Genomic DNA, 24,275 nt, shown 5'->3' with positions numbered 1-24,275 from the left:
TAGTCTCACCATGGGATCCTCTTTCAATAAAAAAGCACTGCTGTGCTTCTCTGTGAGGGGCCAATGGCAGGAACAGGAGAAACAGGCCCTGAGGCATTTTGGATCTCTAATGAAGAAACACTTGTGCAGACATCGGTATGAGTTCTCCCTCTTGCAGTAGGATGACCCCCTTGTATTCACAGGTTATAGAATTTACAGCTTACAAGTGACTCTTGCAATTAATGTAATGTAAGTTTAGAAAACATGACTGAACATTTAAAAACGATAAAATTTTGGTTGAACATTTGATGGATATGATTGGTCGATACCTGTTATGATAGGATGATGAACATTTGAGTCTAACTCTGGGTCTGTTTCAACATGACTTATCCATTCATGATTGCTGTATTTACTTCATGATTGTTTTATTTACTCTATGTATGGAAACATGAAAACAGAGTCTGGAATTAAATCATCTTTCATAAAGTGGCCTTAGATAATTTATGGATCTAATTAGAGTAACCTGACAAGTAGTAAGTTATTGATGTTGTTTGTCTATTACACAGTGTAATGAAATCATGTGTAATCCTGCTAACGAGCTGTCGCTGCAGAAACCATTATATAGAGAGAAAATGTTAAGGATATGTGGAGAAAAAGTAGTGCAGGGGCTGAAAGAAAGCTGTGATGGAAAAAAGAAAAGGAATGTCTCACCTGAGCCTTTGATATGGACTTTTTCTGTGTGACACTTTTTGTGTTGGTGTTTCATGCTGATTTAACAGCCTCTGTTATGGCGCGCATATGTAAAGGACCACAGGCCAGCAGACATTGTGCCTCCACGATCGCCACACAGCAGCCTCCACCTCTCTTGGCAACACTCCTTACTTCCCCAATCCTTGTTGACCCCCTGCTGACCTCCTCCCTTTTCTTCATTATCCCTTTTCCCTCCCTTTGCCCCGTGTCACCTCCTATCATTATATCCACATTTCTACCCATATCCATGTGTTCATGCCCCTTGTTGTCTCTTCATTTTAATTTCTTCACTGTCAATGACTCCAAAGTCTAATTTCAAGGACATTCTTTACTTATCCGCAACACTTTGATCAATTTTTCAGTGTGGGTGGTTCCAACACTTAACCCTTTTCTTTATATCAAGCTCTGCTCACTCAGGTTTTGTGCGGTACAACTGAATGGATTGTTATAACCAAAACCTCAAAACAACTGTTTGCCATATTGTTCCTTTTGTTCTCTGTTATTTAAAAATTTACAAAACTCTAATCTCTTTAAATACTTTGCCCCAGGGGTGTAGTGGTAATAGTTTACTGTTGCCTTGGGGTGATAATAATAATGGCTACATCTGCAGATAATAGGCCTGTAGTTCACTGTCGAAAACATCTTGGCCCTCTCGCCTCCATTTTTCTTGAATTGCTCAATCGTTTACATCCTAAGACTCCTCTCTCTCACTGTTGGCCTGAGGGTAAAATGCTTAGGGGCTCTGAGTTATGACCACTTCTCTGCTGTCTGCTTGTGAGATTTACCCCAAAAAAAAACTCTGTATATCATTCAAGAAAGCACACAAGTGGTACTTGTCAGCAACCCTTGTGCATCCTCTCTCCTTAAAGCTGTCAGGCCAAATTCTTAACTGCTGCAGCCTCCTTGATTTTGGTGTGATTTTCTACCCTTTAATCTTCTGGCTGTAACATGTTCTCTCTACCTCCTAAGCCACCCTGCCAGACTTACATCAGAGGATGGTTAATTTTGTTGGTCCTTGGGTTGTGTGTTCTTTTTGTGTTAAAAGTATTAAAACAATTTGAAGGTGATTCATGTTTCTGCAGAGAACAATCTGCCTGCTGTTGTGTGTCCACTTCACACTCACCTTCTAAGCAAAAATGTCCACCATGAGCAATTTAGCATTGTACATTAGAATCTTCTTCTTTTTCTCTTCACATTGGTCCACTAGGATCCAATATTCATTTACATTTTATTATCTTAATATCACAGTGCAGGGCTAAGAGTTCTGTTTGCTCAGTATAATTGCTACAATGAGACCATCTCCACATAGCCCCCTCCCAGCTAGCCATCTCAAATAACTTAGTTTAGAGTAAAGCTAGCACATTGAAAATAAGTCCTTGTGACCATCCAACCATCAGCCCATGGATCCCTGCCATGGCCGCCCACCCAGCTGCTAAGCTCCAGGATCTCACTTGGCCAGACAAGCCTTGACCCCATGGAGTGCTGGAGTCTCAAATCAATAATAGACCACACGGGCCTGGTCCTGGTGCCACAGTCTGCCCTCAGGCTCAGAGACCCCAGCTTCAATTTAAATTATGCAATATATTAAAATTTAAAACTATTTACTGGAAGTGTAATTCCTGCCCAGTACAGTATATTTATAGCAACAATATTTTAAATAGTGGTCCAGCACAGATTTTCATGGCATAGCGTTTCACAGATCAGCAATTCTGGCTGGAAAAAATAGAGATTTTAGGCTTTTTCATAAGGCCACCTTAGCTGGCTGAAAAATAATTGTGAGAGTATAGTAATCTATATCATAAGTCACTGATAAATCAGTATATACCATGTGAATGAAAACAGCTTTGTGTGCCACGTATCAAACTAATGATGAACGTCATTAATCGCATTTTGTAATTATTTTGAATCTGCACCAGCAGCCAGCTGACCACTCAAGATTGCTGATTTCAAAGAGAGTACTTGGTCTATCCATGCTGGTGTGTTGGACAACATGCTTTAACCAGAACTTTATGGAGCCCACAGCCTCAACCTGCTCAGAGCCCTGAGGTCATGAAGATTGTAATTGAAGGTCTCACTTCTAAGGATAGGTCTTAGCTTCCTGCCCTTTCTGATGCCTCTATTCCTGTTTTCACTTTTTGAAGTGACCTTGACAGAAAGAGGGGGGCCTTGTGTGGGGACGTTTCTAATTACTTTTTTTGGTTTTGTTTTGTTTTGAATGGTACACCATATATGAACTCCAAAATACACAAACTAAGTAAGACATGATGACGAAATGATTATGTTTTCATGACAGTAATGCAGTTAAATGCGCACAGATGATGTAATGCTCTCCCGCCACTATTTTGTGTCACTCTCAGCTTTACTCATACAATGAGAATGGATGCAAAAATGTATTTACTTACTTATTAAAGAGTAAGAGAAACATACTGCTGTCAAATTCAGTAATGAAAAGACCAGAGCTGGGAGATGAACACAAGTTAATGTAATTCAATGAATTTTATCCAGGACATTTATTCATACATCAAAGCCAGATCAAAAAGAATACATAATGCACATGATTTTGAAATTATGTATCAGTACGATGGTCTCATTTCAGCACCAACTTGTTTACTTCCTTAATTTCCTGACTCAGCAATAGCAGTAGCAGTTGACCTAGATAGCACCAAAGCCCAGAGACAAAACGATAGAGGACACTGATGACCAGTGTGCTTTTTAAAAATCTCAGTGGGAGAGTCTAGACTCTCTACAGGTAGTACAGTGAGCCGAGACTTAATGTGGTAACAGGAGGTCAGCCATTCACTCACTGATTCATTGATCAGCTGGCTCATTCATTCATTTAGCTGATCTCTGTCCAAAAGATAAATCAAAGACATATTGCCTTTTACCCATACTCTCCTTCCTTTCCCCTCTCTTCATTCATTCATTGGCCTCACCCAAAGAGCCATTGATATTACATTATGTCTTTGTCCCTTCCTTCCTTCCATCCAGTCAGACAGTGATTCATTTATTATGCTCCGAAACATTCCAATACAGTGAAGAATATTGTAATGAAGTGAGTTGGGATTCAGCCTAATGTTTTTCACAGTCATATCACAGCTACAGGGAATCAGTGCAGCATGAGAACTGTTAAGCCCTCACAGACCAGCATCACCCGCAGAGACGAGGGTTATAAAGGTGGTGAATGTTGGGTCATCTGTTGAGAAATCATCCCAGAGAAATTTGCTGGTAAACATAAAGGCTCAAATCACATCGTTAAAAATGTTTATGGATGTTCACTTGTCGGCTGTCAAGCTAGGGGGATAAACAGTCATTCATGATTAATTTTACAATCCATTATTCAGGCAGCTGATGTGAGATTTCAAAACTCTTCAGTGGTGACCTTATTCTCACATCTGCTGCTGCTGCCTCTGCCCCCACCCCCGAGTAGTGCATAGAACAATTAAAAAGAACTTTTTCTTTTCAAATTTTACTTTGAGAGTTAGCTCACAGTTTGAAAATTCTACCCTGTTGAAAACATTTATGTGAAAGGGGCCACTGACCAGCCCACTCGCTTGTCACACACACACATACATACATACATACAAAAGGCCCTCAAAGGGGGTGGGTGGTGGGGTCACTGTGCTTACAGGAGACAACAGCTGAGGAGCATCAGTCTATTTTTGTTCTCCCCTCATTTAAGTCTCTCTCAAGGAGGTGTGATAATTATGGGGGTGCCTGAGAATCTGAGATTGCGCGAAAGAGAGGACAGTGACTTCTTTAGTTGCCCTAACCTACATTTCAAGGAAACTGACAGGAAACAGATACAGAACAAATCTACCGATACACAAAGCCAGAGTCCAGTATTTGTTCAGTATGGGCTTCTGCATCCCACCATCCACTGAACTGAATGGGGTCATATAGGGAATGGAGATGACTGGAACCACAGATGCCACAATTTTGTACAAGACTAAAGGTTTTTGACTGTAGGCCCAGACTTTGTAAACAGAAACAGTCAGTCATTATTTAATCTATGTAAACCTGTGACCATATCGTGAAGAGACAGAGGTCATCCTCCCTGTATTATTTACATACAAATTACATATGATGGGGTTTGAGGGCTAAATCTGATATCCTTTAGACTAAATATATTCAAAAAGTAGGCAAGAAATATTAAAATAAAGTGGATTAAGAAATGAATGAGGTTTTGACAGATCATTTGGAGTTTTACATAAGGTGATTCAATTAACAGAACATATGACAGAGCAGTTAAATTAACTGATATATGTAGGATTTGTAGGATTGTTTTTTTTTTTTTTTTTTTTTTTTTTTTGGTGCGGATGGTTATTAATTTTGTGGAGGGGTTCTGGGGGAATTCATGATCTCAGTATTGCAAAAATCATTATTGCTGAAAGAAAGCTTAAAAATATAAGAATAATGTAGGTTAGCGTTTATTAAAGTACACCAGTGAGGTTAATATAGATGCCAAATCACAACATAGATGGAGATAGAGTAAGCAAATAAGTTGTTTCACTTTTGCAACAATTGAGACAGATGGTGTAAAATGAGAAGATGTCCATTTCCGTGGCCTACATTCAGTGTGTAAGGATATGACAAGAGCAGCCTGGAGAAGAAAGTTGTTACCTCTGTGCTTCCAGAAAGCCCCTCCTCGGACAGACCCCTCTCTGCCTCAGCGTCACTCTAAGTTCACTTCAGTCCAGTCCCCTTTCCTAAGCTCAAATTCACACTCACACACACATCCACTGGCATCCACACAATTGCACGAACACACACACACACACACACACACACACACATTCACACAGCGCCAGACGCATTTGCAAACAGTCCTCCTGCCGCTTCCAGCGCTACTTTTCACTTCGGGAGACGCACAAGGAGAGGACCTGTTGGATGTTACTGAAAGACATTTTTGTTTAAAATTTTGTCGTGCGAAGTTGTGTCACTTCCTTTCACGTCCTCAGTGACATCTGAGGTGACAACTTTTTTTTGGAGAGAGGGGGTGTTCTTCTCAGTTCAACAATCTCGGATCTAATGGGTGAATAAACTAGTTAATTGCATATCAAATTTCCGAACCGCGCAGTTGGATTAAACTCAGCATTTGACGGGCAAAATGAATAATTCCGTGAAATAACTCACTCCTCCGGACCAAAGGATTTCAAGGTATGTTCTTTTCAACCATGACTATATGCATTACCATAATCTATTCATCTTGAAGGCTTCTTGCTACAGTGCGTAATTTACTCTAATTTTAGATTCAAGTTGAAAAGACTCTCGCAGCTAGCGCTCCACAGTTGGTTTGATGAATTTGAATGGTTTGAGTGCATTTGTGTGCTTGTGTGAGGTTAGATAAGAGAGAGAGAGCAGGGTCATTTCTGTGAGGTCTAATTTTAAGTCTCCCCTTTATTTTCCCTTTATCATTGAATCATTGTGTTATAATGTCATATATCTGTCATTCAATTAACTCACTAGGCTTGTGTAGATTGTCCAAAGGTCTGTTTTGTCTGAGACAGGTGCAGTGTGTCAGTGTCAGTATGGCTCTAGTGTCAGTCTAAGAGGGTGTCATATGTTGTACAGACTGCAAATCCCCTTGAGTCAAATTTGTGATTTTGGGCTGTATAAATAAAACTGACTAGACTTGTGTGTGTGTGTGTGAGAGAGAGAGAGAGAGAGAGAGAGAGTGAGAGAGATAGAGATAGATTCCCATCTGGATTTTGGAAAATGTCACTGTGCTGCACTTTGCGTCTCCATTATATTTTATTTTTGACTTCCTTTTCCTCTTTGGCAGTGCTAAACTCTGTAGCTTCTCCTCTTGTGAAATGAAGATGTATCGAAGTGTGTGTGTGCCCACGGCACTGTTGGCTCACCTGGTGCTGACGCTTGTGGTGCCCGGGGGCCAGTCCTGTCCCAGGAGCTGTAACTGCTACCAGGCCAGCGAAGTCCACTGTACCTTTCGTTCCCTGCTCACTATACCTCCTGGCCTGCCTGCACACACAAAACGCATAAACTTAGGGTAGGAAAGACACACACACACTCACACATGCTTGAAAGCATATAAGCACATACACATACACCAATAAGATTCCAAGCTAAAGTGCCTTTATACATCTTGAAACATGGAAATATTAATATATCTGTTGACTTATTAATGTCTTACATTGATGACACTGTTTCTGTGCTCCTGTAGGTTCAACAGCATCAGCAGGATCCATGACAGTTCACTGGCTGGGCTAAAGAGGGTGGAGCTTCTCATGCTCCATAGCAATGACCTCCACCGTCTTCCAGATGCAGCATTCAAAGATATGAAATCACTGCAGGTAAACAGGGAGAGGAGCCAGAATCTGAATGCAGACAATGTTATTGAACTCAAAACCAGTGGATGATCAGCATTTTGTGGCAGTGGAGATGGAAAGTGATCCCACAGAAACCTCTGCTTGTTCGTATTTCACAGCTCTTCTTTATGGAAGAGTAGACCTGTCTTTCAGGCAGCTAACAGCAGCCAGTATTAAAAGTATCCTGAACTGTCCTTTGCCAAACCAAACTATCAATGCTGGATTATAAAATATATGACTGTTAATGGGGAAAATAAACCAGTGTCTCCTCACATTTTTTACCTTTCAGTCTTTGGAGATGAAGGTTTTTGCAGGACACAGATGTGAAAATCTAACTTGGAGCAAGTCTCCACAGAGTTTACTTTAATCTGTCTCCAGCCTCAGGCAGGGAGGACAGTGCAGGGTTCCTGCTCTATTTCAGATGTGCTTTGCTGCAGAAAGCTCAGATCATAAACTTTCTACATGTGTAGTACTTGTAGTTTCCAGTCTGCAGTTCCCTAACGATGACAGATAAATATACTTAAACTGTTTGACAGAACAGATTTCAGTTTTAAACATCATGAGTAATGATGTAGGGATTATCAAGATATATAGCATTGTCAAATGGGTTTGGTACAATTTTGACAGGATGCCTGATTGATAAATGTGCCTAAATTTTGCAGTCACACTGTTAATAACAAATGGATTCATAAAAGGATCAATTTTAAATTCGATCTGTGAAATGAGTATGCTAATTTAACAGTTTACAGGATTCTGCTCACATTCTCAGCATATTTTTTCTAATTTCGGTAAAACTAATGCATAATTTATGTGCCATCATTCTTCTCACTGCTCAGTGACAAGGAAACACGCTGGACATTTTAGCAGCAACCTAAGGGCAGAGTTAGCAGTCCATGGGGAAGTGATATTACTCAACAAGCAATTGTTCCCTTCATCTCCCAGGCAGATGCTGATATATTTGCCATTGTGTGATAATAGGATCCATATTTTCATGTGCTGACATCGTCTCGTGCTAGATCTGTCATCAGCTGGAACTCTTCCAGCTAAGTAGCCTGCCTGAAGAGCAGATTTATCATAAGCCTCATAGAAACACAATTCTACAACCTGGTTTTCATGGTGTGCCTTCTTAAATTTTTGGTGGGTTCTCTGCACATGACTGGAATAGCAATAGATCCCCTAGAGTCTTCTGCTGAGGATAAAGGGCTAAAATTCATATTTGAAAAGTTGAAGACCTCCAGTGCTGGAATATCCTTTTAGTTTTCCCTGCTTTGACCTGCTAAACTCACAGCATGAATGTATCGTCTGGTTATTTGCTGTGGGCTATTTTCTCAATTTTTTTCATGGGACATGGTGAGCAGCAGGAAATTTTCCTCATATTTTTAAGATTTACACAGGGTGCATTCAGTCATTTTTGCTTACAAATAGCTTTTCACCCAGCTCTTCACCCTCATTCCAATTCTCCTCATATCATTTGCCATAAATTCAATTTTACAAGCATGTGGTGTCTACTGACAGACTTATGATCGTAGCATAGACTTGGACTCTTCGTCAGCCTTGATGTCTATTATTTGATTGCTCTTCTAATCCTTCATTTCTTCCGCTTGCTTCATTTCCTCCACCCACACAGATACTCAAGCTGAGCTATAACAAGCTGAGAGAGATCTCTTCATCTCTGACCTTTTCTGGTCTGACCTCACTGCTGCGTCTGTACTTGGATCACAACCTCCTCCAGCATATCCATCCCCGAGCCCTGCTCCAGCTGCCTAGCCTCAGGCTGCTACGTCTGCAAGGGAACAGGCTGCATCAGCTGCACCCTCAGACTCTGTGCACACTGTCCCTCCTGAATACATATTACTTCTCCACACTCAGGTGAGCTTTAACACTTACAGCACATAATGTAACAATAAATGCTGGGCAAATTTCTATGTATTTGAAAGTTTAGTTCTGAAAGTAAGAACTGGTGCCTCTGCCAGTGAGGACAGCGAGGAATGTTAACTTTCTGTTCTGTCTGTCTGTAAAGTCTGTTACTGCTATAGTGGACATGTTTTTACCCAAAGCTGGCGAGAGCACATTACCTTTTTTGAGGTAAACTGATCTGTGTGAGCATGAAAATCAAAATCTGAAAAAAAAAAAAAACACATTTGACTCAAGCTGAATTAAGACCAAGTACTCACAAAATGTAAATCGGCGGAAATTCTCACCAGATCTAAATTTAAAGAACGCAAACAGTCTGGTGGAAAGATTAAGTTTCCACCACTGGTTAATGGTATGTAAAGCTACACCACCGTTGGCCTTTACCTTTTCTCTGATCTACTAGTAGTAAAACAGCTGAGTATAAACATGACTTGGGTCTGAACATGAGGGTGATGATGAAAATGATAAAAATGATGGATGATTTTCTTACCTCTACCTCTGTCACCTCTCACTGCCCTCTCCCACTCCCACATCCTTTCCTCCATTCCTCTATGACTTTGATTCAACCTCTGTGTTCTCCCTCCCCCTCATTGTCTCGATCTTTTCTTTGCTCTCTCTTTTCCTCCTTCAGACACCTAGACCTGTCCAACAACAGTATAACCACACTGCCCAAAGATACCTTAATGACAGCACCTCTGCTTGAGACTCTCGTGCTGCAGGATAATCCATGGAGTTGCGACTGTAGGATGAGCTGGTTTCTCACTTGGAGTCTGTCTCACCCAGGTGACTATCATGCCCTTGTCTCACACATTCAGCCATTTTATTTTTATGCCTTTGAGCCAAAAACTAACAGTTAAAGTAACATATAGGTTGCGTCACTGAAGAAGGGACAGGAAAAGGATGAGAAGCAAAGGTGAAAAGAAACATGGGGAATGGATTTAGAAACAGAAGACTCATTTGTTAATAATTTTGTTGTATGAGCAGTCAAATAACTAAAACATAATATGTCAAATCCAGCCAGATGATGGAAAGAGGAGATAACTTCAATCTCAGATACATCTGGTTTTGTTATTATGATACTTTTGACATCTGTTCACCTGCTTTTCATCACATGCTCTTTTCTGTTTCATCCCATTTTCTGTATCTCTTCCAGTCTGTCTTGTGGCTGCTATTGAGATGTGAGAGAAGGCTGGACCGTGAAATGTGTCTCATTGATATGCCAGACTTAACCTGCCATGACTAATCCACGATGACAGCATTGATGTGTGCAGGCAGCTGTAATATAGGCTAATGATTTCCGTGTTATAATGAAGTGATGCATATTTCTGATTTATGAGTCGATGAAGTAACCATACCTAATTAGTAAGAGATATAAAGGGTAATGAATGCTTAAAAAGAGCTGGGATGACTAATATATGACACCACTAATATGTGCGGATAGCTGAAATGTGCTCTAATATGTTTGTATTGTTGCTATGATGTGATACAACTGATGGTAAGGCAGGACTTTAATGACATACTTTTCTCTGTCTCTTTTAATTAGGCTTAATGAAATGTCCCAGTGGTCCTCAGTGTCCAACCTGTGCATCGCCCACTTCCCTTCAAGGGAAAGGCTTGCTTGATCAGACTGACCTATTGTGCACCTCACCTGTCATCCCTTCCCCAGGGAGAGACACACCTTTGGAGACAGAGCTCAGTGAAATCCAATCAAGTGAAACCTTTAGAGAGCCTTTAGGCAGTGCCTCTGTGGGTCTGTCTGACCAACAAGGGAACAGTGTCGATCTGAGTTGCAACATCACTCACTCATCTGACTCTGATATTGCTCCCCCACCAGATCTTTCCCTCTCCTCATCTTCCCCTCTCCCTCTCGCTCTGTCACTCTCCCTGGAGTGCCCTGTGGAGAGACAGAGCTATGAGAAACTTTGGAGAATCCTAGCCTACTACAGTGAGACTGCAGTTCGCCTTGAGAGGGAAATCATGCTGAGTAAAGCCCCAGCGTTGGCCTACCGCTACAGGCAGGCAGCCGAGACAGACGGATATTATCATACTGGAGTCAAAGCTTCTGTTAAAGTCAGACCGCAGTGGTTGCTACAGCCAGCTATTAGTATCCAGTTAAACAGGGCGCAGTCTAACGGACACAAAGTTCACCTTATATACTCAACAAGAGTTTCTGCTCATCCTGGCCCTACATCTCATCCCTCAACATCTTCCCCTGCTTCTCATCCATGGGTTCTGATTTCAACTAATCATAACACCACAGCAATGGCAGCAGTATCAGGCAGCAGGGTGGAGTTGTCCTGCCCTCTTCGAAGTTCTGGTAACCCTAAAGTAGAATGGATCCTCCCTGATGGATCCAAGCTCATCACCCCCTCGAGCAGCCCAGATGGCAGGCTCTGGGCCTCATCCTCTGGTTTACTTCTACAGAAAGTACAGCTCTCAGATGCTGGCCTTTACTATTGTGTAGCCAGGGCTGGCAGGGATGTAGATGTTCTACCGTCACGCCTGGCAGTGGAGGAGTCCTCTGTCCCACCCTCAGGAGAGCAAGTGGGACCTCCTGTCGCTGGAACAGTTGGGGAGCCCATAAGTCTGTCCTGCAAGTCATCTGGTTCACCAGAACCCTATATGACTTGGGTTTTAGCCAGATGGAAATATAATACGATCTGGAATTAGCTGTATCAGGTGGACTCACTTTGCAGCCAAATGGAAGTCTCTCTCTTCCTAACCCCTCTCTGAGGGATGCTGGTCATTACCGCTGCATTGTGGTCAGCCATTATGGTACTGACTCTCTGTCCACGCAGTTGGAATTGAAACCACAACATCCCCCGTCACTTAGAACTTCATTTCCCAGAGGGCCACAGTCAGCCGCAGGTCGGTCAACAAAGATACGAGCCCCTTTGCTACATCAGATGGAGGAAGGTTCAGGGGATGAAGAAGAAGAAGAGAGAACTTTTGTTGGCAATAGGTTGCGTCCAAGACCTCGCCAACCTCCGACTAACAGACGTTATCCAATTGGAAAACCCCGCAGACGTGGGCCAGTAAGAGAGGGCCCCCTGAGAAGAGGAGGAGGGCCCGTATCCTCCACTGACCAGAGAAGAAACCGCTTTGACAACAGACATAGACTCACCACAAACAAACAAAGAATAGACCCTCAGAAATGGGCTGACTTACTGGCTAAGATACGTCAAAAGACTGCTCACACTAATAACAGCCAAACAGCAGGAGAGCCCACAGCTGAACCAGTGGGAAGAGACAAAGACAGCGACACAGCAGGAGCTGAGGGAGTGGATGATACAGAGAGAGGTGGAGCTGAGGGAGCAAGGGTCGAAGCAGAAACTGAAGGGTCATCTGCTGATGACACTGTACTACAAGAGGAAGGCCTACAGCCCATCTATCCTGTTCTCACAGAAACACAGACAGAGACAAAAACAGACACAGAGATAGAGGGAGGGAGAGAGAAGGAAACAGAAACACAGACAGATGCAGAGACCAAGATACACAAACAGACTCAGAACCCAGGTCCAGAGACAGAGACAGTGACAAACCCAGAGACACAGAGAGAACCAGTCACATCTAAGCCAATCTCTGGGGCTAACGAAATTGTCCCAGAGCCAGCTGAAGGAGATGACCGAGGAGCAAACCCCAACCCATCTAGAACAAGGCCTCAGAACCCCCAGGCTGGGACTCTTACCTAATTTGGTTCCAAACTCTCGACCTCAAAGCCCTTGGAACTCTCGCAGGAGGATCGGACAACGAAGACGAATCATCAACAGGCCCAGGGTGCAACCTTTGACCCCACCTCAACCTCTCCCTGACCCTAACAACCAGGGGTCACAAACTGTAACAACTGACACTACCACAGATCAAATTAATACGTTGTCGCTGCTGTCAACAACCACATCTCCGGCTCCTTTGTTGACAACGAAAGGCCTTATTAAGACTGATCCAAGTGGTGTGGCACTGAATCCCCTGTCTCCCCCTGTTTCTTACACTCTTGGTATCTCCACCTCAGAATCTGCCTCCCCCTCAGTGACTCCCTATGTCACCTCCTTCACCTCATTATCCCCCTCCTACGCAAAGACACATATAGATGTAATGACTCACTCTGTCGACATCCCAGATGCTGCAGAGTCCACTCATTTCAACACTGCGACACCAGCGCCCACTCACTCTAATGCTGTGATCTCACAGACACATGTGCCAGACACACACGCCAGGACACTTACACATGCCATACAGACACATGCAAAAACACACGCAGCCCTGGGCAAACATGTTGATAGACCTCCAGGCAAACACAGAGAGGAGCAGGAGAAGAATTTGTGGGGTTCACCATATGATTCTTACTTTACCACTCTCTCTTCCACTCAATCCGCTGTTGTCTCCTCCACAGTCCCCAGTGCAGCTACAGCCACCACTGCAAAAATCACAACAACTCCTTCAACCACTCTCAAGAGTACTCATTTAACTATTTCTGCTGGAAGCACTACAAGTACATTGACTATTATAACCAGTGAGGATGCACTTCCCACAACTACTCCTGTGAAAACAGATCCCATCACATCTACTGCAACTACCATTATTATTCCAACATCTAGTACTACCAGAAGCACTACAACCACTCCTACCTCCATTACTACTACCACACCCCCTATTATTACATCTACCACTCCCACTACCACTTCAACTACTGCTACTTTTACTACTACTACTACTACTAAAATCTTGTTTAAAGCTATTCCCACAACTCTTAATCCCACTCCTACAACTACTGCTCCAACTACTACTCCTACTACTAGTACTAGAATGACCACCTCAGCCAAAACTTCTCCAACCACCACAAGGGCATCTACTTCTATTACATCTACTACTACTACCACAACAGTGGCATCGATAAGAACTAGAGCATCATCCATAGAGAGGCCAAGCATTGGTCAATTCAGTCCCCGAGGGAGACCTGTTTCTGGGGCTCCAAACCAGAGTCCATCATCCCCTGACTGGAAAAACCCTGGAGCTAATTCTATTCCTGACTCGCACAGCAGCAGGCCACGCTGGTCCCCCTCCCCTTCACTCCCTGCTGTCCCTGGGGTGAGTTCAGATCAATTCAAATAACATGCAATTGATATTTTCACCCAAAATGGGTCTTAAGGCAAGAACGTACATTACAACCAAAGTAAGAGCCAAGGTAGGACTAGAATTTGTTCTTTATTTGTTAATTTAATCTCTACTTTATCTAATATTTCCCCATTTATTTGTCGCTACTTTAAGTTCACTTTTAAATTTAGTTTGCAGTTCATGTATATACAGCTATTTTTCTTTGTTGTCAGCTAAGTGTAGTTCAAATTAACATTTCTTCTCTAAGTGAGTGCTGGCCCAGAAAATAACTTTACACACACACACGCACACACACACACACACACACACACACTTACACTTACACACACACACACACACACACACACACACAAACACGCACACACTATTCTCTACTGCAAGCCCTTAGGCAAAAGCTTAGCAGAAAAGGCACAATAGATCTGAAAATAGTCTAATCTGTATCCACATGACCTGCTATTAAACCTGAGGGATGTTTATGACAATTCTTCAATTTCAGGGATTTTTCCAGAGCTCTGCCAGAGTCCCTATCAGATCTAAAGAAGAGATGAAAAACATATGTTCCATAATCAACAACATTTTGTGTTTTTAGAACCTAATCCCAAGGGATTTAAAATAATCAATTGTTAATTAATTTCCAGAGCTGCGCTGGCAAGTCACTGCAGACCAAACCACTGGGTCCACCACCAATTTCATTCTAAATTTGGGATCTCAGTAATGCTGTATTGAATTTGCAGTCCTATTCTACAATTATGCTTAAAACGTTCACATAAAAAATACAAATAATTGCAAACTTTGCTCAGAACAGTTCATGGAAGAATTTACATATTCGTGTCAGTTGTTGGTTTCATTTCGCTTTGTATTGTTCTTTTTTTGTTCTTGAAAATTATCATACATATAGCACATGGCCAAATGATTGGTTTATCATATTGCAGTGATAGTGTAGATTTGGTATTTTTGCTATTAGACAACTGTCATTTTTTATTCATTAAGGTTATGCTGTATAGACTGCATAGCCTTAATGACGCTGATGCTAATGCTCACTTGCGAGTTGAAAAAATTAAAAAGACCAACACAGTGCTGCTGCGTTGTGAGTTGAGGATCTCAGCTGTCTCATAACTGTTTTTAAAGGAGTCGTTATTTCTATTATTCATCGTTACATTTGTGGGAATAATCTGTTTTCTAAATCTTTTTCATAGGCCCCAGTTGTGAGATCCAGACCAAGAATTGCAGACCCACACATCCGGACAGTGTCGTTCCCAGCAGACAGCACTGCAAGGCTGGCTTGTGAAGCTCAAGGAGAGCCGAAACCCTCCATCACATGGACCAAGGTTGCCACAGGTACACACAGCACAGATATGCACACATTTATGTAAGCATAGGCACATATTCACAGTTTTCAAATCACCATTAAAGACATGAATGTATAACTTAGGATTCAGTTTTCTCTTCAGTTTGTGCTAAATATCCACCCAGAGGCCTGTCAAATCTAGGCTCAGTGACTGATATAAAAACTCAGCAGTTTTTTAGATTACTCAGTAAACCTGTTCTTTTGAGCAGACTCCAGGTATATAACACAGAAAAACACAGAAATACTTATTTTTCATTCAGAAGTCAGTTATGCGCGTGAGTAAACCTGTCATTTGCATGGTTACGAATCACAGGTTGTACATTTAAAACAAAACAAATAAAGGTTTGTATTTACATTCTGATCTCATAGATTCAGATTAAGCTTTAACACGTTCTATAACTGAATGAATATGAACACATTTTACACTGATGAAATAATCCATTAACACCCACCATTACGCACTGGCATGCATACAATAGGCTTTTCTCTAGCTTGCCATGTGGGAAAGACATATTGCAAGAAAGTAATGGAACATTTTGTGCACTGCATCATTGGCTTTACTTCACGCTGTGCCACTCGGCGTGTCCCTGTTCCTTCTTTCCTCTCTGTCTCTTACTCACTCTCTAACTTTCTTTCTCCAATCTGTCTCTGTTTTCCCCACTCTGTCTGCTCACTGCTGCTCTCTCTTGCTGTCTATCTTTGCGACTGTCTTGCTCTTTTTCTCTCTCTCTCTCTCAGGAGCGGTGATGTCAATCCACTCCAAGGCTCAGCGTTTTGAGGTCTTGCCAAATGGCACTCTTGTTATCCAGAATGTTCAGCTACAGGACAGGGGCACATACATCTGCAGTGCACAGAGCTTCCTGGGTCGAGACAGGTGAGGTTATTGACTCCCATTATGAATGTTAATGAACAACATACCATTTAGTTATGACAAACATAAAGCCCAACATTTTTAGAATTAATTACATAGGCCTAAGGCAAACTGCAGTTTAATTATGAAGTATTATGTAGCTCATGTTGGTATTTTTCCCCACATTTTTCCTGACAAGTTGAATTTGTAAAAAAAAACAAGATATATGCAAATCTTTCTGTTTGAAATGACCCAGTATGTGAGTTTCAGTTGATTATAATGTGTCTTGTGTCCATGTTTCCATCAGGATTTCTGTCTGAATTATGTATGTATGCCTTTGGGTGTTTCCTTAATGTATGACATGACATATGTGGTTGTTTTTTATTTAAAATCTATATTTGAAATGCTTAACGTTTGTTTATGTGTCCCCATATTAAGTATGTGTGCACTTCCATGGCAGGTTGCTAACTACCCTGGATGTGTGGACCCGCCCCCCTCGAATGCAACTGGCGAGTTATAGAGAAGCCACCATTCATCAGGGTGGAGAGCTGCTCTTGGAGTGCCAGGCGGATGGTGTTCCCGCTCCTCTGCTGTCTTGGGTTCTGCCTGATCGTTCTGTCCTGACGTCTGCTGCCCCCTCCACCAGTCGCATCTTTATGGACGCAAATGGAACCCTCCATATCTCAGTAACTTTACCTAGTGACAGAGGAATGTATCGCTGCGTGGCCTCCAACTCAGCAGGTGCTGCCAGTGCCTCTGCGCGTGTGCATGTGTCCTCGTTGCCCCCAGTGATACAGCAACCCAGAGAGGAACACCTGCTCTTGTCTCCGGGGAGGCCTGTTTATGCTCACTGCTCTGCCCGAGGTGCCCCACCACCAACTCTGCGCTGGCGAATCCCAGATGGGACTCTGGTTCGCCCATCCCAGTTTCTCCATGGCAACCTCTTTGTCTTGCCCAATGGGACGCTGCATATTCGAAGAGTTGGACCAAAGGACTCAGGGAGTTATGAGTGCACAGCAAGTAATGCTGTTGGAACCGATAAGAGAACAGTGAGGGTAGAGACTGAGGGGGGAGTAGAGGGAGGAAGAAGAGAAGGAGGAGGAAAAAAAGAAGAGACAAAGGCAGTTGCTACTGAAAAACCCTCTCCTTCATATTCACTCAATAAAGACAGAACTTTGTCCATCCCTAGCCAACCTGTAAATCCATTCAACTCCCCCAAACTTTCCCCTCCATTGGTCCCTGATAGATCCAGGACATTGCTGCTCACACCGAGCGCTTCTCGCCCTTCTTCTCTCCAACCCAGCTCCACTAACTCACCTCCTAAAATCAATAAAACAGTCGCTGCCTCCCCAACACACTTTACCAACATCAACACAACAAAACTTTCCTCGCCCTCCCTATCCTCCACAGTATCTACAAATAACACCAAAGTCTCACCCGGTATTGTAAACAACACAAGAGTTACTTCTGCCTCCCCCTCTGACAAAAGCAGAACTTCAGCTGTTTTGCCTCCCTTGCCTGTCTCCCCCTTCAGTAAAGCTCGTATTGTCTCGACATCGCCCTCCATCACTACTGTCCACTATGGGGGGATTTTGCATCTCCACTGCTCTGTAACTGGCAACCCATCCCCCATCATCATTTGGAGGACCCCTAACAGGAAACTGGTGGACATGCACTTCAGGTAAAAGATTGCTTGGGTGCTTGCTGATTAACTTTGTTGATTGCACAATTACATCTTGTGGTAATTCTGTTGGTGCTGTGTCTCATTCCGTGTATCTGTCTTTTTGTTGTTTGTCTCTGTATCTGAATTTAAAGTTTTGACCGTCGCCTGAAAGTGCATCCTAATGGCACCCTGTCAGTCCAGGCAATAACGGAGAAGGATGGTGGAGACTACCTCTGTATTGCACGAAACAAGGTCGCAGATGATTATCGCCTCTTGCGTGTCTCTGTGGCAACCAAGCCTGCCAAGATCGAGCCAAAACAACCACTCAATCAGATGGTGTCGTTTGGCAAGCCCCTGAAGGTGAGTTGAATCAAAGTAATAGTACTTGCATCCCTGCTTTGCCTCAGTAAACACATGCTAGCAATTATTGGGTCAATTTAGTATGATAATCTTAATGCCAGTTGGTATTTTTTAGTCGTTTCATGTACATGATAATGTTTTTGATCTACATGTTTTTAATGGTGCATGGCATTTTTTCATGTCTTGCCCATTTTATAGGCATTTTGTTTGTTTATGAACACATCTGCACATAATTTTAAAAAGTTGTGCCACTAAGATTTACTTTACTGTGAATCATACACGAAAGCACACACACATATGTCTCTCTCATTGCTGGAAAATTGCACTAGATCTAGCAGAGGGTGGTTGAGGGAGTTTTTCCCCAATCTTTGTACCTAGTCTGTCTTTCACACTTCCACTGTATATGCTTTTTTTTTTTTTTTTTTTTTTTTGAGCAGTGGTATGTGTTGGGTGTCTTCTATCAATGGGTGTGGTGCCAAAAACCTCTAAGGCTTCAAGCTGTATCTCTGGTTGCTTTAGATCAAAAAATTGCTTCATATTTTTTGACTCAAAAAGAAAAGAAAAGACCTGCCAGGTCATGGGCTGTTATGAATCATCAACAGCAGCCTTCAGGGATAGTACTTCACACATGAATATTTAACAGCTCAATGAGAATTAATGCCAAGCAGGGTGAAATGCAAGACAGGACGCTATATTATTGTGGGAATTTGTTGCCCTTCATTTTTTATTTAATTTAAACATTTATGAGCTTTTGAATAGAATTTGTTTTGAATGCTTCTAAATCTCTTGTTGTTTAGCTGTAAGCAACCAGAAATGCCCTAAATATAGGACCTAAATAGCCTTAAATAGCATACAGTGTAGTATGCATTGCTCATTACAAACCGAAGAAGTTGATATTTCCCCAAGACTTCTAAAGAGTTCAGCTGTCATCACAATAAAAGGCACATAAACTTTTAAAACATAGCATCACTGGAACATTGATCCTGTTCCCTGCAGGTGGACTGCCAGGCATCAGGGCTGCCTGACCCAGCTGTTCGTTGGAGTCTACCAGATGGAACCATGGTGAACAGTGTGTTGCAGGGGGAGGACAGGGTAGGGCGAGCACGGAGACTAACTGTGTTTGACAATGGAACGTTACTGGTTCCAGCAGTGGGTATGGGGGAGGAAGGGGAGTACACGTGTTATGCTGAAAATCAGGGAGGTCAAGACACTATGAAGGTAAGTACATTCCCACCTGGAGATGACATCAGAATTTTTGTTATTTTAGGTTCTTAGTTTTGTCTATATAAATATTTTAAAACCAAATTCTTTTACGCATTGAAATAAATTACTCTGTAATTTATTCACTCCTTTAAGGTCAAAGTGAAGGTCATGATGACATCTCCACCAGCCTTCACAGATGACAGACAGTACCACGTCGTCAAAGTGCAGCAGGGGGCAACTGCCAAAATTCGCTGCCAGGCCACAGGAGATCCTGCCCCGACAGTGACATGGTACTCCCCAGGCCGCCGAGTCATCCCACGAAGTTTGGGGTCTGGTTATTATTTTGAGAGAGTCGTGGTGGTTTCAGATGGAACTTTGGAAGTTCGTCTGGCCCAAAAGGCAGACACAGGAAACTACACATGCCGAGCAAGCAACTCAGCCGGGGAGAAGAGCATGGTGGTGGGCCTGGAGGTGCAGGCTCTTAACTATGGAATGAGTGGCCAGGTGGGAGGAAGAAGTACTAACAATGGACCTGGTAGTAGTAGATCAGGGGACAACATTAATAATGTAGGAATATTCCGGTATGGATATACCAATGGAGCCTCAAGCAAGCTGAATGGCAACAATGGCTTTAGTGATAATGATGGCAGAATAAGAGACACTGAACCAAACACTGGCATTAACACAGCAACCAGTGGCTCTAATCCTGCCCTCAGGGGTGATGGTCTAAATGGATTCAACAGACCTGTCAGTGGGATTACAACACAACTTGGTAGGAGTGTTATCAGTGTCGGAGTGAGCGGTGTGACAAATATAGGCATTAAAGCAGATAACGTTGGAATAAATAGAAATGGACCTGACATTGTGAGTAGCAGTAGTAATAATGTGGGTAACAGTCACAGCACAGCTAGAGGAGAAAGTTTCGAAAAGAGTCCTGGGACTAATAATAATGAAGTAATTGCAGGAAGGGCCGGTAATGATGCTAACACCAGTAGAGATAATGGCAGGATAAGTGGTATTTCTAGAAATGTTGGCGTTAGCAGCAACGTGCCTAGTAGTAAAAATTCTACTAACACAGCTTTGGGTGTGGTAATGGCAGTGAAGCAGCAAGCACTGAAAGGCCAAACTGTTCTTTTGCCATGCCCATCCCAAGGCTCCCCTCCCCCTCGTCTGGCCTGGCTTCTGCCTGGCAACGGCGTGTTGCCGGCTCCTTACTATGGCAGTCGACTCACTGTGCACCGAAATGGCTCCTTGGAGCTTCGGGGTGTGCGGGCGAGTGATGCTGGGACCTTGGTTTGCGTAGTGAGAGGTGAGAGAGGAGAGACGAGGACACAGGTGGAGTTAGAGGTCTCTGAAACACAGGAAGAGGTCAGATCTCCACACAGGGGACCACCAGCTGTGGAAGGACCTGTGCAGAAAAGTGCTGGTTTAATTGAGGCAACTCGATCAGGAGCCTCATCGGATTCAGCTCAGTCCTTAAGCTCAGGGGCAGTGTTGCCCGAGAAGCTTCATCCAAGAATCCAAGTTACTCAGAAGCCTCTGCAGAGGGGCCTGAGTTTACCTGCTGCACCTCACCCCATCAGTCCTCCACCCCGCTCAACTGGCCCTGCCTCAGTGCCAGCAGTGAGCACCAGAACAGCCTCCTTGGTAAGCATCATTAATGGAGAGACCCTTCGCCTGCCTTGCCCTGCCCCTCAAACCCCAGGATACCCCCAGGGCTCACTCTCATGGACCATGCCCAGTGGCAAGGTACTGTCCCGGGGTGAGAGCAGTGACTCAGGCCAATATTTAGTCCAAGAGGATGGAACGCTAACAGTACAACAGGCCTCCGTATTCGACAGAGGCACATACACATGCAGATCCACCAGTTACGACTCCTCCTCGGTTTCAGTCATCACAGTTCCTGTCATTGTCATCGCTTACCCCCCACGTATCACAACAGGCCCCTCTCCTGTAACCTACACGCGGCCAGGGGTTGCTGTGGAGCTGCCCTGCCTGACCATAGCAACACCCCGGGCGACAGTGACCTGGCAAACACCAGACCTGACACAGCTGAGGGTGATGGGTCAGGCTCGTATCTATGGCAACCGCTACCTTAGTCCTCAGGGTTCCTTGGTGATACAGAACCCGACAAGTAGGGATACTGGGTTTTACAGATGCACCGCCAAAAATGTAATAGGAGTGGACACCAAGGCGACCTATCTGCATGTTATATAATGGGGTGAAGCAAATGCGCACAAACATGCACGCACACACATGCACACACACAAACACACACACATACACACACACACACAAACATGAAATAGAAAGAGAGAGACCACACCAGTCTTCTGTGCTGGTGAATGAACTCCTCTGCTGTTAACACAATGTGTCCCTCATGCCCAAAGGAACTGCAAGGCTCTGTGCAGGAGATACTGTTGAATCTCAGAAAAGACACTACTAATATACATGTCTAATGTATGTATTTTTAAAAAATGTATTGTTTTTATATCAGGAGTTGCGAAATTTTCTGCAACATCAGAGTCACGCCTTTGTCTCTGCATGAACAATATGTGTTTAAGAAGGATTGTTTTATGTAGCTAGTGGTACACACTTAAGTTGTGCTCTCACAGCAGATTAAGATTGCTACAAAAACTTAACTAGTCACATCTGTACCCGTATTGTTTTGCAACACTGGTTTTATTTTCCTGCCTTGTGTTAAAGTTCAGGACCAGGAAATGTGGATAAAATTAATATCTAAACAATCCAAAAACATTACTTTTACATCTGTGTATAAACTACTAACATTTTCATCATGTCAAAACCCTGCAGCTTTCAGGGTTTTAAGCCTTGTGAAGGATTATGTTATCATTTTGCACAGTCTCAAGCTCAATAATTCCTACACTCACCTAATACAAAACCTAAAAAACCTAACCCAAACCTAAAAACAAAGGTGCTTTCATGCATTTGTACAGTGACATTGAACTACAGTGTAATATGCAATGCAGTCTGTCACTGAGTCGCTGAATAATATGCACACCACACATCATTGCACAAAGAGGCTGTTTGTATAATAATAGCACGTAACGTAATCATCTTTAATTAATCTTGGTGTGTATTTATAGAAAATTCGATTTTTTCAAATGTTGCAAATTGGAACTTCATTCACAAAAATACACTTGGATTAATATGTCAGCTTGACTTGTATTAATTATTGAGATGCTTTCTGCATTTTTTGAAATTTATAGGTTGGATTTTGTTGTCTGTGAAGATTCTCAGTCATCCATGTCATGGTATTTCTAAGTGCTATATGAAAGAAAGTGGACTTGCTTGGTTTCCAGCTTCCTTTGTATAGCACTTAGAAAGTTGGACTTTGTTGTTGTGGTGCATATGTAGCAAACATTAACTTAAATTAGCCGACTTATTTGCATTGCACATAACGTTAAATCTGTGACAGATGTGATGACAGAGGTACTTCAGCATTATGATCCACACAACTTTGCGAACATTTTTACTCTTCTCGTCACTTATTTGTGGGTTTCAGACTTTGATGGAAAATTTCTCTACCACCATCGGCTCTATCTCACATCCTGACATCATTGATGGGGTAGAATTACATGCGGTACAAAGCATTTACATTAACACAGTAGCCAGTTATTTGAAGAGTGGTCTTTATGATCATTTTGATATAAAGATTGTATAAATGTGCATGTGGTTTAAGACCCTGCCCCGAGTTTGTGCACAAATCAAGTAGCTCATAGTAATCACGTCTCCTTAATCTTTTCTTTGATGTTTTCATTTTGTCCTTAAATTATTTTTCTTGTAAAGACTGTGTTATAAGACACCAGTGGTTTGTCATAAAAGGAGAAATTATTAAATATTATTATGTATGTCTCACCTAGCCATGATGAATGCTTGCTATATTTTTAACAGCTTCATTTTATAAATAAAAATGGAAAAGAACTGAGCTGCGGCACAGTTTTGTTAAGAAATATTTGCTTGTGTGGATGTATGTGTATGAAGTGCAAGAATGAGAAAAGAAAACACCTTGTGGGAGTGCAAAAGTGAGGAAGGAAACTTTTGCTTGAGTATATTATGAGAACAGAAACTCTTTATCCCCAGCTCAGCTGTCAAACCAGGAAATGGGGACTTAACTGTAGATGAGACACATGTTGATGACATCATATTCCTCTCCCTGGGAAATGCTAATAAAACTCCCAGCAGCCTGGAGAGCAACTCCACACACCACCCTGAGCTCACACCTGCCAAGTGCTGTTTACACTGTGAAAATAGCTTTACTTCAATTTACACACTGTATGTGCAAGCAGTGCACCTTGATAGGGCATTACAGAGCCATTAGTATGAAAGAAAATTATGTCACCTACAGCAAATGATACAAGGATTGCATTGATGGATGACAAGCAAAATACCTCAGTTGAACTGCCAATGTTAAAGCATCAGAAATAGCTGGTAAAAATCGCTGCACCAAGGATTTATTACCGAGTGTTTTTGTTTTCTGAGCTGTCAGCAGAGCCGTCACACTGCCTACTGTAAACCACCACTTTTAGAATGTTTTTACTTTTCCCTGCTGTGAGCCGCTTCTACATCTCCATTTTGCATAGCGCTGTGAGGCAGCAGTGTCAATCTACACCATGCTTTTTTTTTTTGTCCGTGTTGGCATTTTTATATACTTTATTTAGTTATTTCATGGTGTGAACATACAGTACAGCACACCCAGAACACAGTTAGAATAAGAGTATAAACATGCAACTAGGACGCAGCCCAGCA

General features: G+C 42.6%; 1 protein-coding gene across 1 annotated transcript; it reads left to right on the top strand.

Annotated features, from left to right (window-relative positions):
• Positions 1-5,087: 5,087 nt before the first annotated feature.
• Positions 5,088-23,481, top strand: LOC108880473 (immunoglobulin superfamily member 10-like). The gene is given in 15 exon segments (XM_051070593.1): positions 5,088-5,886; positions 6,512-6,736; positions 6,911-7,040; positions 8,683-8,924; positions 9,601-9,752; positions 10,513-11,606; positions 11,608-11,634; positions 11,636-12,646; positions 12,648-14,054; positions 15,278-15,419; positions 16,168-16,303; positions 16,740-17,960; positions 18,095-18,302; positions 19,299-19,520; positions 19,659-23,481. Coding segments are annotated over 14 exon segments (8,250 nt in total). The 5' UTR covers positions 5,088-5,886; positions 6,512-6,542; the 3' UTR covers positions 21,723-23,481.
• The last annotated feature ends 794 nt before the right edge of the window (positions 23,482-24,275 follow it).

This window comes from Lates calcarifer, linkage group LG1, assembly GCF_001640805.2.
Source record: "Lates calcarifer isolate ASB-BC8 linkage group LG1, TLL_Latcal_v3, whole genome shotgun sequence".
NCBI lineage: Eukaryota > Metazoa > Chordata > Actinopteri > Centropomidae > Lates > Lates calcarifer.
Note: the sequence above shows the minus strand (reverse complement) of the source record. Positions and strands in the feature narration are given on the sequence as shown.